This window comes from Hemiscyllium ocellatum, chromosome 10 (assembly GCF_020745735.1).
Source record: "Hemiscyllium ocellatum isolate sHemOce1 chromosome 10, sHemOce1.pat.X.cur, whole genome shotgun sequence".
Lineage (NCBI taxonomy): Eukaryota > Metazoa > Chordata > Chondrichthyes > Orectolobiformes > Hemiscylliidae > Hemiscyllium > Hemiscyllium ocellatum.
The window spans coordinates 31,775,152-31,792,910 of NC_083410.1; the positions used below are offsets into that span (position 1 = coordinate 31,775,152).

The 17,759-nt window shown below is 39.4% G+C and overlaps 1 protein-coding gene across 1 annotated transcript in view; it reads left to right on the forward strand.

Annotated features, from left to right (window-relative positions):
• The window catches only part of slc3a1 (solute carrier family 3 member 1), a 33,614-nt gene extending 17,136 nt beyond the window's left edge, over positions 1–16,478 (forward strand). The window contains exons 3-10 of the mRNA XM_060830862.1: positions 1,591–1,745; positions 4,193–4,318; positions 7,608–7,727; positions 9,997–10,121; positions 14,025–14,226; positions 14,744–14,881; positions 15,664–15,786; positions 16,038–16,478. Of these exons, the coding sequence (XP_060686845.1) occupies positions 1,591–1,745; positions 4,193–4,318; positions 7,608–7,727; positions 9,997–10,121; positions 14,025–14,226; positions 14,744–14,881; positions 15,664–15,786; positions 16,038–16,478 (1,430 nt within the window). The remainder of the gene's footprint in view (positions 1–1,590; positions 1,746–4,192; positions 4,319–7,607; positions 7,728–9,996; positions 10,122–14,024; positions 14,227–14,743; positions 14,882–15,663; positions 15,787–16,037) is intronic.
• The last annotated feature ends 1,281 nt before the right edge of the window (positions 16,479–17,759 follow it).

Genomic DNA, 17,759 nt, shown 5'->3' on the forward strand with positions numbered 1-17,759 from the left:
TAAAAAAGAACTTAATCGGTGAATTGTTTAAGTATTATTGTGGGTTATTAGCAGATTAAAATGCAACTTACTGTGCTGACATGGAGAATAATGCAATATTATCACATTGGTTATTTAGGATAGTAGCATCATTACAACATACAGAAGGCAAAAACAGGTTGTAGGAGCAAATTACTGCAGATGTTGGAATCTGTACTGAAAACAACAAATGCTGGAGATCACAGTGGGTCAGACAGCATCCACGGAGAGAGCAAGCTAACGTGTTGAGTTAAGATGACTCTTCATCAGAGCTGTAGTGAAGTGTGGAGGAGACAGCATTTATGCTATTGTTTAGGGGTATGATGTATGAGCGCATTGGGTGTAAGGTGCTGGTGGGGAAAAGATGTTGATAGCTCAGATTAAGGACCAGGATGTGCGAATGGCAGAACAATCGAGAGTCTCCTGCCAGACTTGAAGGACAGACAGACTGGAATGGGGAGAAAGGGCATGATAACAGAATGTAACAAACTAAAAGAAAGGAAATAAATGGGAGTTGTTTCACAATTTGAAGATGTTGAGCTCAGTATTAAGAAGGCTGTAAAGTGCCAGTCTGAAGACGAGACTAAAACAGATTGCTTTAATATTGTCCTAGTGTATAGTTGATCCTCTCGCCTATAAGAGGAAGTTGGAGACTATATCTACTAGAGCAGAGAAGCCTAAGTGGAAATTTAATAGAGTTTTTAAAATTTGAATTAATAAATAATGAAAGTCAGCTCCTCTATTTGAGGAGTTCATGATGAGCAGGACATTAGAATCTGTTTTACTTTGCTGTAGCAAAGATGTGCTAGAGTCCCCCTGATTTGAATCTGTAAACGTCTTCAATTTTATAGTTCCTCTTATTTTAATAGCCATGATGTGGCTGTGCTGGTATTGGACTGGGTGAACAAAGTCAAAAGTCACACAACACCAGGTTGTAGTCCAACTGATGTATTTGAAATCACATACTTTTGGAGCGTAGCACCTTCATCTTCACCTGATGAAGGAGCTATGCTCTAAAAGTTCGTGATTTCAAATAAACCTGTTGAACTATAACCTGGTGTCATGTGACTTCTAACTTTTCATGTTATTTCATGTTATTTCCACCGTTAGAGTTGCTAATGTAATAATCAGGTTTTTACATTCTCTTAAACAACTCAAAATACTCTATTTAGACATAACATTTGTTTGGAAAAGGACGTTCCTAAGTTAACTGCAGAGCTGGGTATTATTCACTGTTAAAGTGAATAAAGCATTCTACAAATAAATGTAATATTTTATGAATACATCGGCAGCTAGCTATTGGTAAGAGTTTAATACCAATTGCAAATGCATATATTTGAAGGACTAATTCATTAGCATCCATCATCAAATGTAATTCTCCTGCCTTAAGATGAATGCAAAGGCAAAGAAATCATTCTATTGACATTGAAAGATCTTGTTCTGAACCAAGTCCAAGATCCTCCTGCATTATATTTTAACATGACTTTTGGTGGTAACTGTGATAATGACCAATTTGATTAACTTTTGAAAGAATTAACTTTATTGATATGCTTTCCATATACTTTTTAAAAGGTTTGAAACTGATAATGGATTTCATTCCAAATCACACTAGTGACAAACACCGCTGGTTTCAACTTAGCCGGAATCGAACAGGAAAATACACTGATTACTATATCTGGGTTGACTGTAAACACGAACTGAACAAAACCACCAATCCTAACAACTGGGTAATAATGTCATTTAAATTACCTTATCTAAGATTTCTAACTTCTTAATAATAAAAAGTATTAGTTCTATTTTATTAGCAATTTTCAAAGTCTCCTTTTCTTTTCCTGTATTCACTGGAAAAATAGTGAGGGTCAGTTGGAATTTTATGATTTTAATGCCAATGGAAACCAATTCATCTATTAAGTTATCATTGTTATTACTTTCAGAACACCTTTTGAAAATATTGTTGCACTTTGACTATTCTATATCTTTCTGATATAGAAAAGAAACTTTGAGATTCAGTTTCACAAACATTAAAAACAACACTTCATGTAGCTATTGCCAAAAAGAGTTATTCAAATATTGGGTTTTCTGGCAGGAGTTGTGAAATATAAAAATTGAGATGTGGTGATGAATTTATATATGAAGTGATAGTAAGACCACAGCTGTGTGTTTGTCTGAATTCCACAAAGCAGCAAGCGCATTGAGGCAAATAAAAGGTGGACCACAGATTTACTGCCTGGGATATTGCCTAGTATGAAGGAATGCAAGTATGAATGCAGTGGTACGGAGACAAAAAAGGCTATAATCTCAACATAGGATAGAGCAGTGAAAATGGGGCTACCCAGGGAAGGTGAACCAGTGCCATAGGGATCTCTGAATTGACCGACAGATGGCAATACAAATCTCATCACCCTCATTGCCCGAGACCTCTCACAGCATGGTAGTGGTTACCAGGCCCTTGCAGTGACTGTTAAATTTTCTTAGCATTGAAACTCTTCAATTTGGATTTCTGCCAAGGATCAGCTGTAGACTTTAATAACATCTCAAAAAGAGATGCACTTGCTGCATCACACTGGTCACTGATGTCTCATTTGCCACAGCTGGACAACATGTTAATTTAACGGTAGGGCCTTTCAAAGACATAGGGTGTTGGATCTCATCTCCATCAATGCAGAGCATCAGGAATTGAACTCGTCTATCAAAATGCTGAGCAATGAGTGAGATCATTAACAGGAAGGGCTTCCACTACCGCAACATTTCCTGTGGGTGCTTCATTTTCTTGCCACAGTCCAAAGATGTGCAAGTGGATTGGCTATGCTAAGTTGCCCATAGTGTCCAGGGATGTGTAGTTTAGGTGGATTAGCCACGGGAAATGCAGGGTTGCAGGAATGGAGTACAAGGGTGGGTCTGGTGGCGTGCTGTTCGGAAAGTCGATATGGACTCGATGAGCCAAATAGCCTGCTTCCATGCTGTAGGGACTTTATGAATCTATGAATATATAACATTTGATTTCCATATTGCAAAAACCTTTCTTGTCATTCCAGTAAAAATAGTCAATTTCAATCTAGTCCCAAAAGATGAAAATATTCTCGACTTTTACAGACCTTCCTCCACTCTTGGAATATGATCTTCCCTGTCCCAGATGCCAGGCTTTCGACACTCTTGAGACATTTCAATTCCCTCGATGAATTGTAAAGTTTTGTCACAATCAACAGATCTCTCCCTTGGTCAAATAACACCTTATTTATCTTTGCTGCTAAGTGTCGAAAAGAGACCCACTTTCCATCTGACCACATCCTAACCATCCTTACTAGCACTTGTGACCAGAAAACCCATTCCTTTTCAATTTAAAGCTTACCCCAAAAAGTCTGAATTTGAATTATTTGCCTATCAGAAGTGGATTTCTCACACAAACACAGACCTGGCTCCTGTTTCCTGCTTTGTGGTGAAAATTCAGCCCTGTGCCAACTTTTAAGTATTATAAAGTTGATGATTAGTTGAAGGAAAGAAGTAAAAGTTTACTGAAACAAAGCAGACAAATTGTATTTGAACTATTGTTTGTGCCTAAAGTAAGGCTGGCACGGTGGCTCACAGCGCTAGGGGCCCAGGTTCAGTTCCAGCCTTGGGTGACTATCTGTGGGGAGTTTGCACAGTCTCCCTGTGCCTGCATGGGTCTGCTCTGGTTTCCTTCCACAATACAAAAGATGTGCAGGTTAGGTACATTAGTACAGGTAAATGTAGAATAATAGGGTTGGGCTGGGTTGCTCTTTAGAGGGTCAGTGTGGACTTGTTGGGCCAAATGGCTTTCACATTGTAGGGATTCTATGATAATCACAAATACAGACTGGTTGGGCCAAGTGACCTAATTCCACCACCCAATTTCCCTCTCATTCTGTGGTAAAATTCTTTCTTCTTTTAACCCCGATAATGAGAACAAACATTGCCTAGTCATTTCTTAAAAATACCAGATCATGTCATCATTTATATACAAATTAGCTGAATAATTAAAAATGAGGTATTAATTGATACAGACAAGAAAAATTACAGCTAAATGCATAGTTGTCAAATGAGCTTTTTATCGTGAGAACATCTTTTCTTAAAAGGATATTGCAGTGAATTATCTTGCATCAGTTTACAATTGACATTCCAATCAGGACACTGAGAAACTGTCCATTTTTTTCAGGTCAGTTTGTTTGGATACTCTGCCTGGCAATTTGATGAGGTTCGAGGACAGTGTTACTTACATCAGTTCTTGAAGGAACAACCAGATTTGAATTACAGAAATGTTGACGTGCAAGAAGAAATGAAAGTAGGTAGCTTTTGGTTTAGACTATGGCTCAACTCAAATTATGTTGCTAGCCACATAAATTTGCAAAACAGATTTATGGTTTCTTCATTATTTTAATGTCAGTATGAAAAATGTATGCTAACTCATTACATCCATCTCCCTGCACTAGAAAATAAAGAAATTAGTGGGAAATGTTAGAGATCAGCATTAAGTCTTACTTTTAACAAGATAGAACCCAACTGAATAGTCAAAATTACACAGCTGCAAGTTCTGCTTAGTTTGCATGGGGCTCAGAGCATTATTTATGGCTAGGTACAAACAACGACTGCAGATGCTGGAAACCAGATTCTGGATTAGTGGTGCTGGAAGAGCACAGCAGTTCAGGCAGCATCCAAGGAGCAGTGAAATCGACATTTTGGGCAAAGGCCCTTCATCAGGAATAAAGGCAGAGAGCCTGAAGCGTGGAGAGATAAACTAGAGGAGGGTGGGGATGGGGAGAAAGTAGCATAGAGTAGGGGGTAGGGGATAAAGGTGATAGGTCAGGGAGGAGAGGGTGGAGTGGATAGGTGGAAAAGGAAATAGACAGGTAGGACAAGTCCGGACAAGTCATGGGGACAGTGCTGAGCTGGAAGTTTGGAACTAGGGTGAGGTGAGGGAAGGGGAAATGAGGAAACTGTTGAAGTCCACATTGAAGTCCTGGGGTTGAAGTGTTCAGAGGCGGAAGATAAGGTATTCTTCCTCCAGGCATCCGGTGGTGAGGGAGCGGCGGTGAAGGAGGCCCAGGTCCTCCATGTCCTCGGCAGAGTGGGAGGGGGAGTTGAAATGTTGGGCCACAGGGCGGTGTGATTGATTGGTACGGGTGTCTCGGAGATATTCCCTAAAGCGCTCTGCTAGGAGGCGCCCAGTCTCCCCAATTAGAGGAGACCGCATCAGGAGCAACGGATACAATAAATGATATTAATGAATGTGCAGGTAAAACTTTGATGGATGTGGAAGGCTCCTTTAGGGCCTTGGATAGAGGCGAGGGAGGAGGAGTGGGCGCAGGTTTTGCAATTCCTGCAGTGGCAGGGGAAGGTGCCAGGATGGGAGGGTGGGTTGTAGGGGGGGCGTGGACCTGACCAGATAGTCATGGAGGGAACAGTCTTTGCGGAAGGCAGAAAGGGGTGGGGAGGGAAATATATCCCTGGTGGTGGGGTCTTTTTGGAGGTTGTGGAAATGTCGGCGGATGATTTGGTTTGTGCGAAGGTTGGTGGGGTGGAAGGTGAGCACCAGGGGCGTTCTTGGCTACATGGATTTTCACTCATTGTTAATATTCAAAATGTATTCTGATACATAGGATGGACTATGAAGCAGGAATCAATTGTCAGAACCTATCAATTTTTGTGTATGCCTAATTTTCCTCCATAACCAGATTCGTAAACTATGTTTAAATGACTCGGTATTGCATCTAACCTGAAAGCTATATGAATTGAATCTGGGAACTTCATTGTCTGAACGCCTCACTTCCAGATTGAACAAGGACTTTACCAAATGAACCACAGGGATGCTACTTTGGAGTTTTAAGCTTAGAGTCATAGAGCTGTACAGCATGGAAACAGACCCTTTGGGCCAACTCTTCCATGCTGACTAGATATTATAATTTAATTCAGTCCCATTTGCCAGCATTTGGCCCATATCTTCCTATTCATATACCATCCAGATGTTTTTTAGATGTTGTAATTGTACCAGCCTCCAACTCTGGCAGTTTATTTCATACATGCATCCCTCTCTGTGTGAAAATGTTGTCCCTTAGGTCCTTTTAAATCTTTCCCCTCTCACCTTAAATCCTCTAGTTTTGGACTCCCCCACCCTGGGGAAAAGACTGGTTACTCACCTTATCTATGCCCCTCATGATTTTATAAACCTCTATAAGGTCACCTCACAGCCTCAGACACTCCACAGGTTAGGGCCCCAGCCCATTCAACCTCTCCCTATAGCTCAAACCCTCCAACCCCAACAGCATCCTTGTGAATATTTTCTGAATCCTTTCAAATTTCATCAATATCCTTCATATAGCAGAGAGACCAGAATTGAACACAGCCTTCCAGAAGTGTCCGAACTAATTTCCTGTACAGCCACATGACCTCCCAACTCCTATACGCAATATACTGACTAGTAAATGCAAGCATACCAAATTCCTTCTTCACTATCCTATCTACTTGCAACTCCACTTTCAAGGAATTGTGAACATGTACTCTAAGGTCTCTTGATTCAGCAACACTCCCCAGGACCTTACCATTAAATGTATAATTCCTAGCCTGATTTGCCTTTCCAAAATGCAGCACCTAACATTTAACTAAATTAAACTCCTATCTGCCACTTCTCAGCCCATTCGATCAAGGTCCCGTTGTACTCTGAGGTAACCATCTTCGCTATCCACTGTACCTCTAATTTTGGTGTCATCTGCAAATGTACTAACTATACTTCCTATGTTCACATCCAAATCATTTATACAAATGACAAAAAGCAGTGGACCAATCCTTGTGGTACACTGCAGGTCTCAGGGCTCCAGTCTGAAAACCAAACCTCCAGACTGAAAAGCAACCCTCCACCACCACCCTCTGTCTTCTATCTTCAAGCCAATTTTGTACCCAAATGGTTAGTTCTCCCTCTATTCTGAGTGGTCTAGCCTTGCTAACCAGAATGCCTTGAGGAACCTTGTCTAATGCCTTTCTGAGGTCCATGTACATTTAGAAATTATTGAGAGAAACATTTTGGAGATATGAATTTAGATTCCAAATGGGAAATTATGAGTGCACACAATACTACTTCCATTTTGATTGTGTTGGCAACACAGACTAACATCTGTAATCTGCCAACACTTTTTATGAACATTTATTACAATTAAAATATTAAAATGTAATATGACTAGATAATCTACTTTTTGATGCTCATTCAAGAATGTCCAAGGCACTGGGTATAATTCCCCTGACCTTGTACTAAATGGTGTCATAGGGAGCTTTTACATAATTCTTAGCCTTGTCTAAAGGATATCCACTCATAGTGCTTGCTCGTTACTGCATTGGAGTGTTAGCCCTGTTTTTATGTGTTCAAGCACTGAAGAGGTATTGAAACACAGTTGACTTTATTTCAAATTAAAAATTCCTTAGCTCAGCTTTTCTGTAATTAACTGATTGTCGTCTTGGTTTAGCTATGTAACTCACAGTATTGTATTCACTGTTGTGTGGAATTTGCATATTTTGATTTAGTCTTTTCATTAAACATGTGATACATGTATATGATAATTTGAACGTTCCTATTTTTTTTCAAGAATGTTTTACGATTTTGGCTGAAGAAGGGGGTTGATGGTTTCAGAGTGGATGCAATCAAATATCTTCTAGAAGCTGAAAGCTTAAGAAATGAACCTCAAGTCAACTTAACACAGAACCCGGTGAGCAACATGATTTCTTACGAAAATTAGTAAATTGCCTTTGACACTGTTCATGGTACATGAATTCTACGATTCATTCAGTTCAGGTAATCATGGAAAGGTGATAAAGGTTAAATGTAAATTAAAAATTTTTTAAAATGTTGTCAAAATTGAGAACTTACTCAAACTTAAAAAAAAAGTCAGTTCTAGATGAAGAATCCATGGGTCATGTTCAGAAAATTGTAATTTTCTATTATATGCAAAGGGATTCTTATCTGTTATTGGATAATATGCTGGAGCATTTTGCAGTTCTTTAACTTGTGAATATTATGAATGGCTTCATAGAGTGCTATATTCCAGATAGTTATCTGATGAAGAAATAAACCAAAGCTAATCTTCACTCAAAATAGCTTTATTCACAGTGAGAAATTAACCAGTATATATCTCTTGATCAAGTGAACTTGTCTGTCATTAAGTATCTCCTTAATAATGAGGTAACTATCCAAAGTTCTCTAACTTGTATTCACTTAATACAATTAATATTGTGGCTAATACTCTCATGGAGCAGTGGAAGTACCCATACAACTAGCACAGAGGCTCTGGGTTCAAGCCCCACTGGTACCACAGGTTTATCACACCGTGTCTGAAAAGATTGAATAAAGATAATTTTTATGAGCAGTGACAGTGGTGTAGTGGTAATGTCAAGTAATCCACAGCTAACGCCCTGGGGACTTAATTTCAAATTCCATCACAAAAGTGGGCAAAATTTAAATTTATGAAGGCCACTTGTGGTGCAGTGCAGGGGCCCTATCTTTGGGTCAGAACTTCCAAGTTGAGACCCATCTGCCACAAAAGAGACATGTCTCTACAGTTTAATGAAAAATATAGAGGCTACTAGTACTACAGTGTCAACAACTGGCAAAGGCATTTCAGCAGCACATCTTTGACCTCAACATGGGTATTTCTAGTTAAAGGATGAAGAAAAAGCAGATTGGGCACGAAAAATAGCAGCTGTAAGGAGAGCATGGAGGAGGAGGAGAGTTTATACTAATCACCTTTCCCAGATTTCAGACTCAAGACATCATGCTCAGCAGTTCTTAGAGAAAAAAATACTTAGTGTGGCTCTGCTTCTTCTGAAAGGTGGTAACAGTAGCATTACATTCTGTGCAAAACCAGTGACCAGAACCTTGCCTGTCATTGCTTCCCTGAACATTTTAGTGTCCAACTCCTTCTGGGCTACCACAGGGAATAGCAGTAACATTAGTCAGACTACTGCTCATGTATGCATCATGTCGGTCGCAGAGCACATTTTCCCGTGGACAACTAAAAATAGCAAGATAAGGCTCTGGAGTTGATAAAACATTTTTAGACTTCTCATAAGTCCAGGGAACCATCGACTACACACACATTACCACCTGGACTCCCACAGAATGTCCTGAATCTCAACAGCTTTCACATTTTTCAAGCTTAAATGGTGTGCGATTAGCAGTAACATATCAAGCAGGATTCCATCTTCTGGTGATGGTACATCTTTATGAAAGTTCTGTGACTAGGGAAGAGGGACAAGGGTTAACACTTAATTACAAAGATTAGCAATCACAAATGAGAGACAATGCGCTAGGTTTTAATGCAGAGCATGGGGAAAGAAACATGAGTATACAGAAAGAGGGAGGTGTTTAAAAACTCTGCTCTGTCGGTCCTCCAGCTTGTCTATTCCTCTGTCAGGATGTTAACAGGTTCGCCAACTTTAGCACAAGATTTTCATTGATACCAGCCCTCTTTCAGATCTTGTCATTTACCTCAAAATACATACCAGCACGTCCAGCAAAAGCAGGGAGTGGACCACAAACATGTTTGCAGAAACATGAAGTCGTGTGGGACAGCTCAGCTGACCGCAAGAAACAATTGGCCTCAGGAAATGGATCAAATCATTAGGGCATTAGCAAATGCTGATACAACAAATAAAGAAATGGACAAAGGATTTGTGGTGCTGGAGCTAAAGCATGTAAGGACAAGCTGAGCAGAGAGTAAAAGCTGTATATTGCAATAACACTGGTGAGGACTTCTCAGGCATTACTGGCTGGTCCTGGGTGAAATATTGCTTTCACTGACGTTGGGAAAGCACTTGTGTCTTATTGCTGCACTATATTCCAGAACATATGACAGTCAGATGAGGACCTTTCAGTCTCATGTGCAATGCTCTCCACAATTAAAAAAAGTTTTGATATTATTGGTCAACATCAAGCACTCATAACTGTACTAATTAGATTTTCTTTATTTATTCTCCAAGAATAATATCACATCATATGATGAACTCTATCATGATTACACAACCACACAAGTGGGCATGCATGATATTGTCCGCGACTGGCAACATGTTTTGCAAGAGTTTAGTAAAGAACCCGGCAGATACAGGTAAGGAAAACCTTGCATTCAAATCCAAGAAATCCTCAAGCCACCTCAGAAGTTGTTTATATACAATTAATTCATTGACATTCAGCTGCTGGTGTAACTTTGACTGAAAGTTTTTCTTTGAATCTTGGCATTCATTCATTCACATTAATGTGAACAGTGAAAAGGAAGAATAACAATTCAACAATTCAACTTTCCCTCAGTACTGATTATGAGCTTAAGTGCTGCAATAGCCTTGAATCCATAACTTTGAGACTCAGGGATGAGAGTGCTATCTGAATGGGCCAAAAGCCATTTTGATTTTGTGTTGAACCATGACCAAAACGTTAAATCCTCTTCTTTGCATTGCTAAATATCCATGTTAATAATAAATATCAATGACCAAGAAATCAACTTTATACAGTTACATGTGAATTTCAGAGAAAGGACTCTAACCATTAAACCTAACTAAAATCCTGCAATAAATCCAGGAAGTGTTGGGAGAAACTCAGCCAGGTTGGCTGCATCTGTAGAGAGAGAAAAACAGGGTCAATATATTGAATCCCATGACTATCGATAGTCATGTGGAGATTGCATGTAGTTATTGTGGAGACCTGAGCAGCAAAGGTGATGGAAGGAGGCAATGGGAAGTCATGGAGCATGCTGCACTGCAGCAGGAAGGAGTATCTGATTGCCGAGAATAATAAAGAATCTTAATTGCTCAGAGAGTACTCATCCTACTCATAACCCTAGAAACAAGACACTTTGGTTCAATCCAGCAATGCTCACTTCCCCTCAGCTACTGCATTTCCTTTTATGTGGGCTTAAAGTGACTCCTTTGCTTTCTGCAATGATATCTTAGAAGAAAAAGCATAAAAATATAACTTGTAATCTGCACCTTCTGAAACACGGTTCAAATGGAGGTATCAGGCATATTTATCTACTTATAATTGTTTTCAGACTATCAACTATGAAGTCAGAGACACATCTTGCCACAGCACTCCATCTTGCACTGTTCATCTTCTCAGACTTTTACTCTAATTTTCTTGTATTCAGTAATGAAAATCACTCCTTGAAATGAGCCTTAATTTCCTTGGGCATGTAATAAAATATAGAACAGTACAGGCACTTTGGCCCTTGGTGTTGTGCTGACCTTTTATCTTACTTTAAGATCATACTATTATATATATCCTTCATTGTACTATCTTCCATGTGCCTATTTAAGAGTCGCTTAAATGGCCCTAATGTATCTGACTCTACTACCACTGCTGCGAGTGCATTCCTTGCATCCACCACTCTCTGTATAAAGAACCTACCTCAGATCTCTCCCCTAAACCTTAAAATTAAACCCCCTCGTGATAGACATTTCCACCTTGGGGAAAAAAGTCTCTGGCTCTCTATCTATGCCTCTCATCATCTTATAAACCTCTATCAAGTCACCTCTCATCCTTCTTCACTCCAATGAGGAAAGCCCTAGCTCCCTCAACACTTCTTCATAAGACATGCCCTCCAGTCCAGGCAGCATCTTGGTAGATCTCCTGTGCACCTTCTCTAAAGCTTCCACATCTTTCCTATAATGAGGCAACCAGAACTGAACACAATATTCCAAGTGTGGTCTAACGAGGGCTCTATAGAACTGAAACATAACCTGGCTCTTAAACTCAATAACCTTGCTAATGAAAGCCAACACACCTTCTTAACAACCCTATCAACTTGGGTGGCAACTTTGAGGGATCCAAGGACCTGGACCTCAAACCCCTCGATTCTTCCACACTGCTAAGAATCTTGCCTTTAACTCTGTATTCTGCATTCAAATTTGACCTTCCAAAGTGAATCAAGTCAAACTTTTCCAGGTCTAACTCCATATGCCATTTATCAGCCCAGTTCTGCATCCTATCAATGTCCCAATGCAATCTACAACAACCGTCCACTTTATTCACAACTCCACCAATCTTTGTCTCATTAGCAAATTTACTAATCCAACCTTCCACTTCCTCATCCAAGTCATTTATAAAAATCACAAAACCGATCCCTGCAGAACACCACTGGTCACCGAGTTCCAGGCTGAATCCTTCCCATCTACTACCACCCAGTCTTCTATGGGCTCGCCAATTCTGTATACAGACAGCCAGATGCCTCTGTATCCTATGCTTCCTTACTTTCTGAATGAGCTTACCTTGAGGAACCTCATCAAATGCCTTGCTAAAATCCATGTGCACCACATCCACTGCTCTACCTTCATCAATGAGTTTTGTCACATCCTCAAAAAATTCAATAAGTTTTGAGAGGCATGACCTGCCTTTCACAAAGCCATGTTGACTTTCTCTCATCAAATTATGGTTTTCCAAGTAATCATAAATCCTGTCTCTCAGAATCCTCTCCAATACTTTGCCCACCACAGATGTAAGACTGACTGGTTTGTAATTCCCAGGATTATCCACATTTCCTTTCTCAAAGAGGGAATAACATGTGCCAGCCTCCAATCATTTGGCACTACTCCAGTGGACAGTGGGATGCAAAGATCATCGCCAAAGGTGCTACAATCTCTTCTCTTACTTCCTACGGTATATCCCATCTGGCCCAACAGATGTATCTATCCTTGTTTTTCAAAATTTTCAGCGCATACTCCTTCATAACATCAACCTGTTTGAGCATATCAGTTGTTTCATGCAGTCCTCAGAAACACTAAGGTCCTTCTCAGTAGTGAATACTTGAGCAAAATATTCATTAAGGACCTCCTCTACCTTGTCCGACTCTGGGCACAAATTCCATCCACTATTGGCCCTACCCTCATTCTAGCCATTCTCTTGTTCCTCACAGAAGCATAGAATGCCTTAGGGTTTTATTTAATCCTACCCACTAAAGCTTTTTCATCCCCCCTTCTAGCTCTCCTAAGTCCATTTTTCAATTCTTTCCTGGCTATCTTGTAACCTTTGAAAGCCCTGTCTGATCCTTGCTTCCTCAACCTTAGGTAAGTTTCCTTCTTCCTCTTGACTAGATGTTCCTCATCCCTTGTCACCTAAGATTCTTTCAACCTACCATCCCTTCCTTGTCTCAGTGGGACAAACCTGTCCAGCACTATCAACAAGTCCTTTCTAAACAATCTCCACATTTCTTGTGCATTTCCCTGAGAACATCTGTTCCCAAATTAAGTTCTGGCCAAATAGCATTGTAATTCCCCCTCCCCCAATTCAATCCTTTCCCATACCTGACATCTGGCACCAATTCCTTTAGTTGGCCTATCTACATATTGAGTCAGGAACCCTTTCTGGACACACTTGACAAAAACTGTTCCATCCTAACTATTTGAACTAAGAAGGTTCCAATCAATATTAGGGAAATTAAAGTTACCCATGACAACAACCCTGTTATTTCGGCACCTTTCCAAATTCCATCTGCCAATCTGCTCCTTGGTGTCTCTGCTGTTACTGGGGGGGTCTGTAGAAAACTCCCCAAAAGTGACTGCTTCTTTCCTGTTTCTGACTTCCACCCATACTGACTCTGTAGACAAACCCTCTTCAACGGCCTCCCTTTCTACAGCTGTGATAGTACCCTTAATTAGTAATGCCACTCCTCCAATGCTTTTACCTCCTCTCCCCATTCCTTTTGAAACATCTAAACCCTGGAACATCCAGCAACCGTACCTGCCCCGTGATATTCAAGTCTCCAGTGAGTACACCAACACTTGCCAAATATCTAAGTTCTTTTAAACACTGAAGTGTTGTATTACAGCTCACTGGATGAAACATGTTTACTTTCTCGCCTTCAGGAAATGATAAATACTGACATAAGCCAAAAGGCCATTTTTTTCTTTAAAATTTTGACCTTATTTTCATTATGTAAATTATAGCTATATATCATGATTAAGATAAATTTATTGATTGCTTGTCAGTGTGGAATACATTTTTAATCACATTATCTTTGCAGATTTCTAATGACTGAATCGTATGACAATGAAGAGATTTATAAAACTATGATGTACTATGGAACATCTATACAACAAGAAGCTGACTTTCCCTTTAACTTCTACCTTATTGATCTCTATAAAGAGATGTCAGGAGATGGAGTATTTAAAATTGTAGATTATTGGATGCGCAACATGCCTGCAGGAAAATGGCCAAACTGGGTGGTATGTATTTACCTAAACTTTATAGAAAATGGCTAAAGAATAGGACCTTAAATTTCATGGGTAACTGGTAATGCTAGTATATTTAACTTAGTTGTTATCTTGGCCAATTTAAATATATTCCCACCTTGTGGAATGTAATAGCACAGCAGATTAAATTTGAATCGAAAATTATCTTTTGCTCTTAAATCTAGTGAAATGGGTTGTGCAGTTTTGTCTTAAGCGTTGCAGGAAGCAAAAATCTCCAGCAGTGATAATCTGTTTCAGCAATCATTCGTAATAAGCTGCAAAGATGGCCTGTTAGGGAAATTCAAAACCTATTTTGAAGTAAATAAGGAAATTTCTTTTGGTTTGAAATTAAGCCAAGTAGTGGGTAAAACAAATAAATCAAGGTATAGTATGTCTAGGAACAAATCCATTGCAAAGTATATGTTTGAAAAGAACTGGTTTGTTAACAATGTTAAAATTATACATTGTAACACAATTAGTTGCTATGTATTCCTATTTTCTTGACTTTTAGGTAGGAAATCATGACAATTCTCGCATTGCATCTCGTGTTGGTGCAAAGTACGTTAAGGTCATTAATATGCTTTTGCTGACTCTTCCTGGAACTCCTACTACTTATTATGGAGAAGAATTAGGAATGGAAAATATTATTGTATCTGAAGATGAGATTCAAGATCCTTTTGGAAAATTTGATCCCGTAAGTATTTCACATTAGGTTTTTACAACTTTTAGGAGGCTAAACATTCCACACCTGGGATTTGGGCTGAAATCTGGTCTAGATTGCTGAAATAAAATTATGTACTTGATGATTAATAAATCTACATGAAGAGGTTTGGCAGTCTCCATTCATTTCTTTGTGCCCACCTCTCAAAGATTTGCCTGCCGTGTCATGTTTATGAGACTTGGCAGTAAAAAACATTGATAACACGAGGCGATGTTCAGTCTGCCTTCATGGCAACCAATAACCTGTGGCTAGAAACAAACTTCCCCTAACATAGCATCCTCTCAAAATTAGAGGCAGAGATGCCACTTAGTTAAAACAAAAAGAGTATTGTGTAAATTTACACATTCTGACATTGATAGAAGAGACACCAAAGTTCAGTAAGTGACAGTGCTATGATCAGCTTGGTGATTTTAAGTTTCAGCAATAATTAAAATTTAAATCTAAAATTTGCATTTAAATTTATCAACATAATAAGCTTTTCCAGGTCTTGGGCTAGCTGGAAATTGTCACTAACAGTATTTCTTGCGTCAACATTGAACAAAACATTTTACTATTCCTTAAATTCTAAGAGCAAATATATAGGAAATGTATGGGCAAATAATATTTATTATATAACATGAAAACTTTATATATATTTTTACATAAGATTAAATTTTAAAAAGCTGAATAACTTTTTAAAGTGGCTGAAGTTTCTTCCAATTTTGTTCCAGACAGCAAATCGAGATCCACAGCGCTCACCCATGCAATGGGATAGCAGTGATAATGCTGGCTTCAGTACAGCAAATAAAACCTGGCTTCCTGTCCACCCAAATTATGTTACAGTAAATGTTGAAGTAAGTGGAGACACAATTTTCAGAATTATTTGTATAAAAACTCTTCAAGTAGTTACCAAAAGCTAAGCTTATATTTATGGAGTTTTAACCATTTACACGCAAAGGTTCAGATTTAGATGAATAGTCAGAATGGGGGAAAAGAGCACTGAAACAATAATTAATTTTCTATCTAGATATTTTAAACGTTTGGTTTTCTCGGGGACTTGCAACATATACGTATTTTTAATTACACTGTGTAATAATCTTGACAGGTTGAAAAGGAACAACAAAACTCTACCTTGACCCTGTACCGTGAACTGAGCTTTCTTCGCCGGAATGCATTGCCTATTCATAGAGGATGGATGTGTTATATATGGAACGATGCAGATATATTTGCATATGTGAGAGAACTTGATGGTTTGAGTTCAGTCTTTTTAATTATACTAAATTTTGGTAATTCTTCAGAAGTAAACCTGGCAAGCAAAATTTCATATCTTCCCAAGGAAACAAACGTGAGACTTAGTACCGACATCAATAAAATTGGAAATAAAGTTCAAACAGCTTCAATAGTAACGAGTGCTGGTGAAGGACTTGTACTGGAATACAAAACAAACAATCCAGTTCACACTAAGGCAGAGTTCAAAGATAGGTGCTATATTTCACAGAAAGCCTGCTATTTGAATACATTTGACATACTTTACAAGAACTGTTGAGCTACTAACAAAAATTTGCTAATCAATACATAATCAATTAATGAAAGGCACAAAAGAATGACTCAATTAAATATTAATGAGATAATAATCATTGATCTGTGAACAAATTGCACATCAATAAAATATTTACTTTTAGTATGCAGTATTGAACTTTTTTTTATCGTTTCATAAAATGTTTTCATTTATCCATGGAGGTTGTGATGTTGAGAGTAGGGTACCTGTCGCTGAGTGAAAAGTTCTGTGTTCAAGCCCAATCCAGGACCTGATGGTCAAGAAAGGTATGTTCATAATGTGGCCAAACAGGTTGAGTATTAACCTGTAAAACCTTTCAATATATCCATTGACAGGCAGTACCAGCATGAGATTCGTCAGTCACATAATGGAAAGAAAATTGAACTTCTCACAATTACTATTTATAGTTCCAGATTGCAACATCAATGTAAAGGTACATGCTGTGAAAGTAACTTGGACTTCCAACTGGCTTAGTTGCTGGACAGCCAATGTGCATCAGATTAGTGCCAATGACATGGGAATTGATCCCAGTTGTGATGCGTCCTTGTTGAAGTCAATAGACAATAGGCAATAGGTGCAGGAGTAGGCCATTCTGCCCTTCGAGCCTCACCACCATTCCGTATGATCATGGCTGATCATCCTTAATCAGTATCTGGATCAGTGATGCTGGAAGAGCACAGCAGTTCAGGCAGCACATCCTTAATCAGTATCCTGTTCCTGCCTTATTTCCATAACCCTTGATTCCACTATCCTTGAGAGCTCTATCCAACTCTTTCTTAAATGAATCCAGAGACTGGGCCTCCACTGCCCTCCGGGGTAGAGCATTCCACACACTCACCACTCTCTGGGTGAAGAAGTTTCTTCTCATCTCTGTCCTAAATGGTCTACCCCGTATTTTTAAGCTGTGTCCTCCGGTTCGGCACTCACCCATCAGCGGAAACATGTTTCCAGAGTGTCCAATCCTTTAATAATCTTATATGTCTCAATCAGATCCCCTCTCAGTCTTCTAAACTCAGGTTCCCAGGCGGAAGATGAGGCGCTCTTCCTCCAACCGTCGTGTTGTTATGTTCTGGCGATGGAGGAGTCCAAGGACCTGCATATCTTCGGTGGAGTGGGAGGGAGAGTTAAAGTGTTGAGCCATGGGGTGGTTGGGTTGGTTGGTCCGGGCGTCCCAGAGGTGTTCCCTGAAGCGTTCTGCAAGTAGGCGGCCCGTCTCCCCAGTATAGAAGAGGCCACATCGGGTGCAGCGGATGCAATAGGTGATGTGTG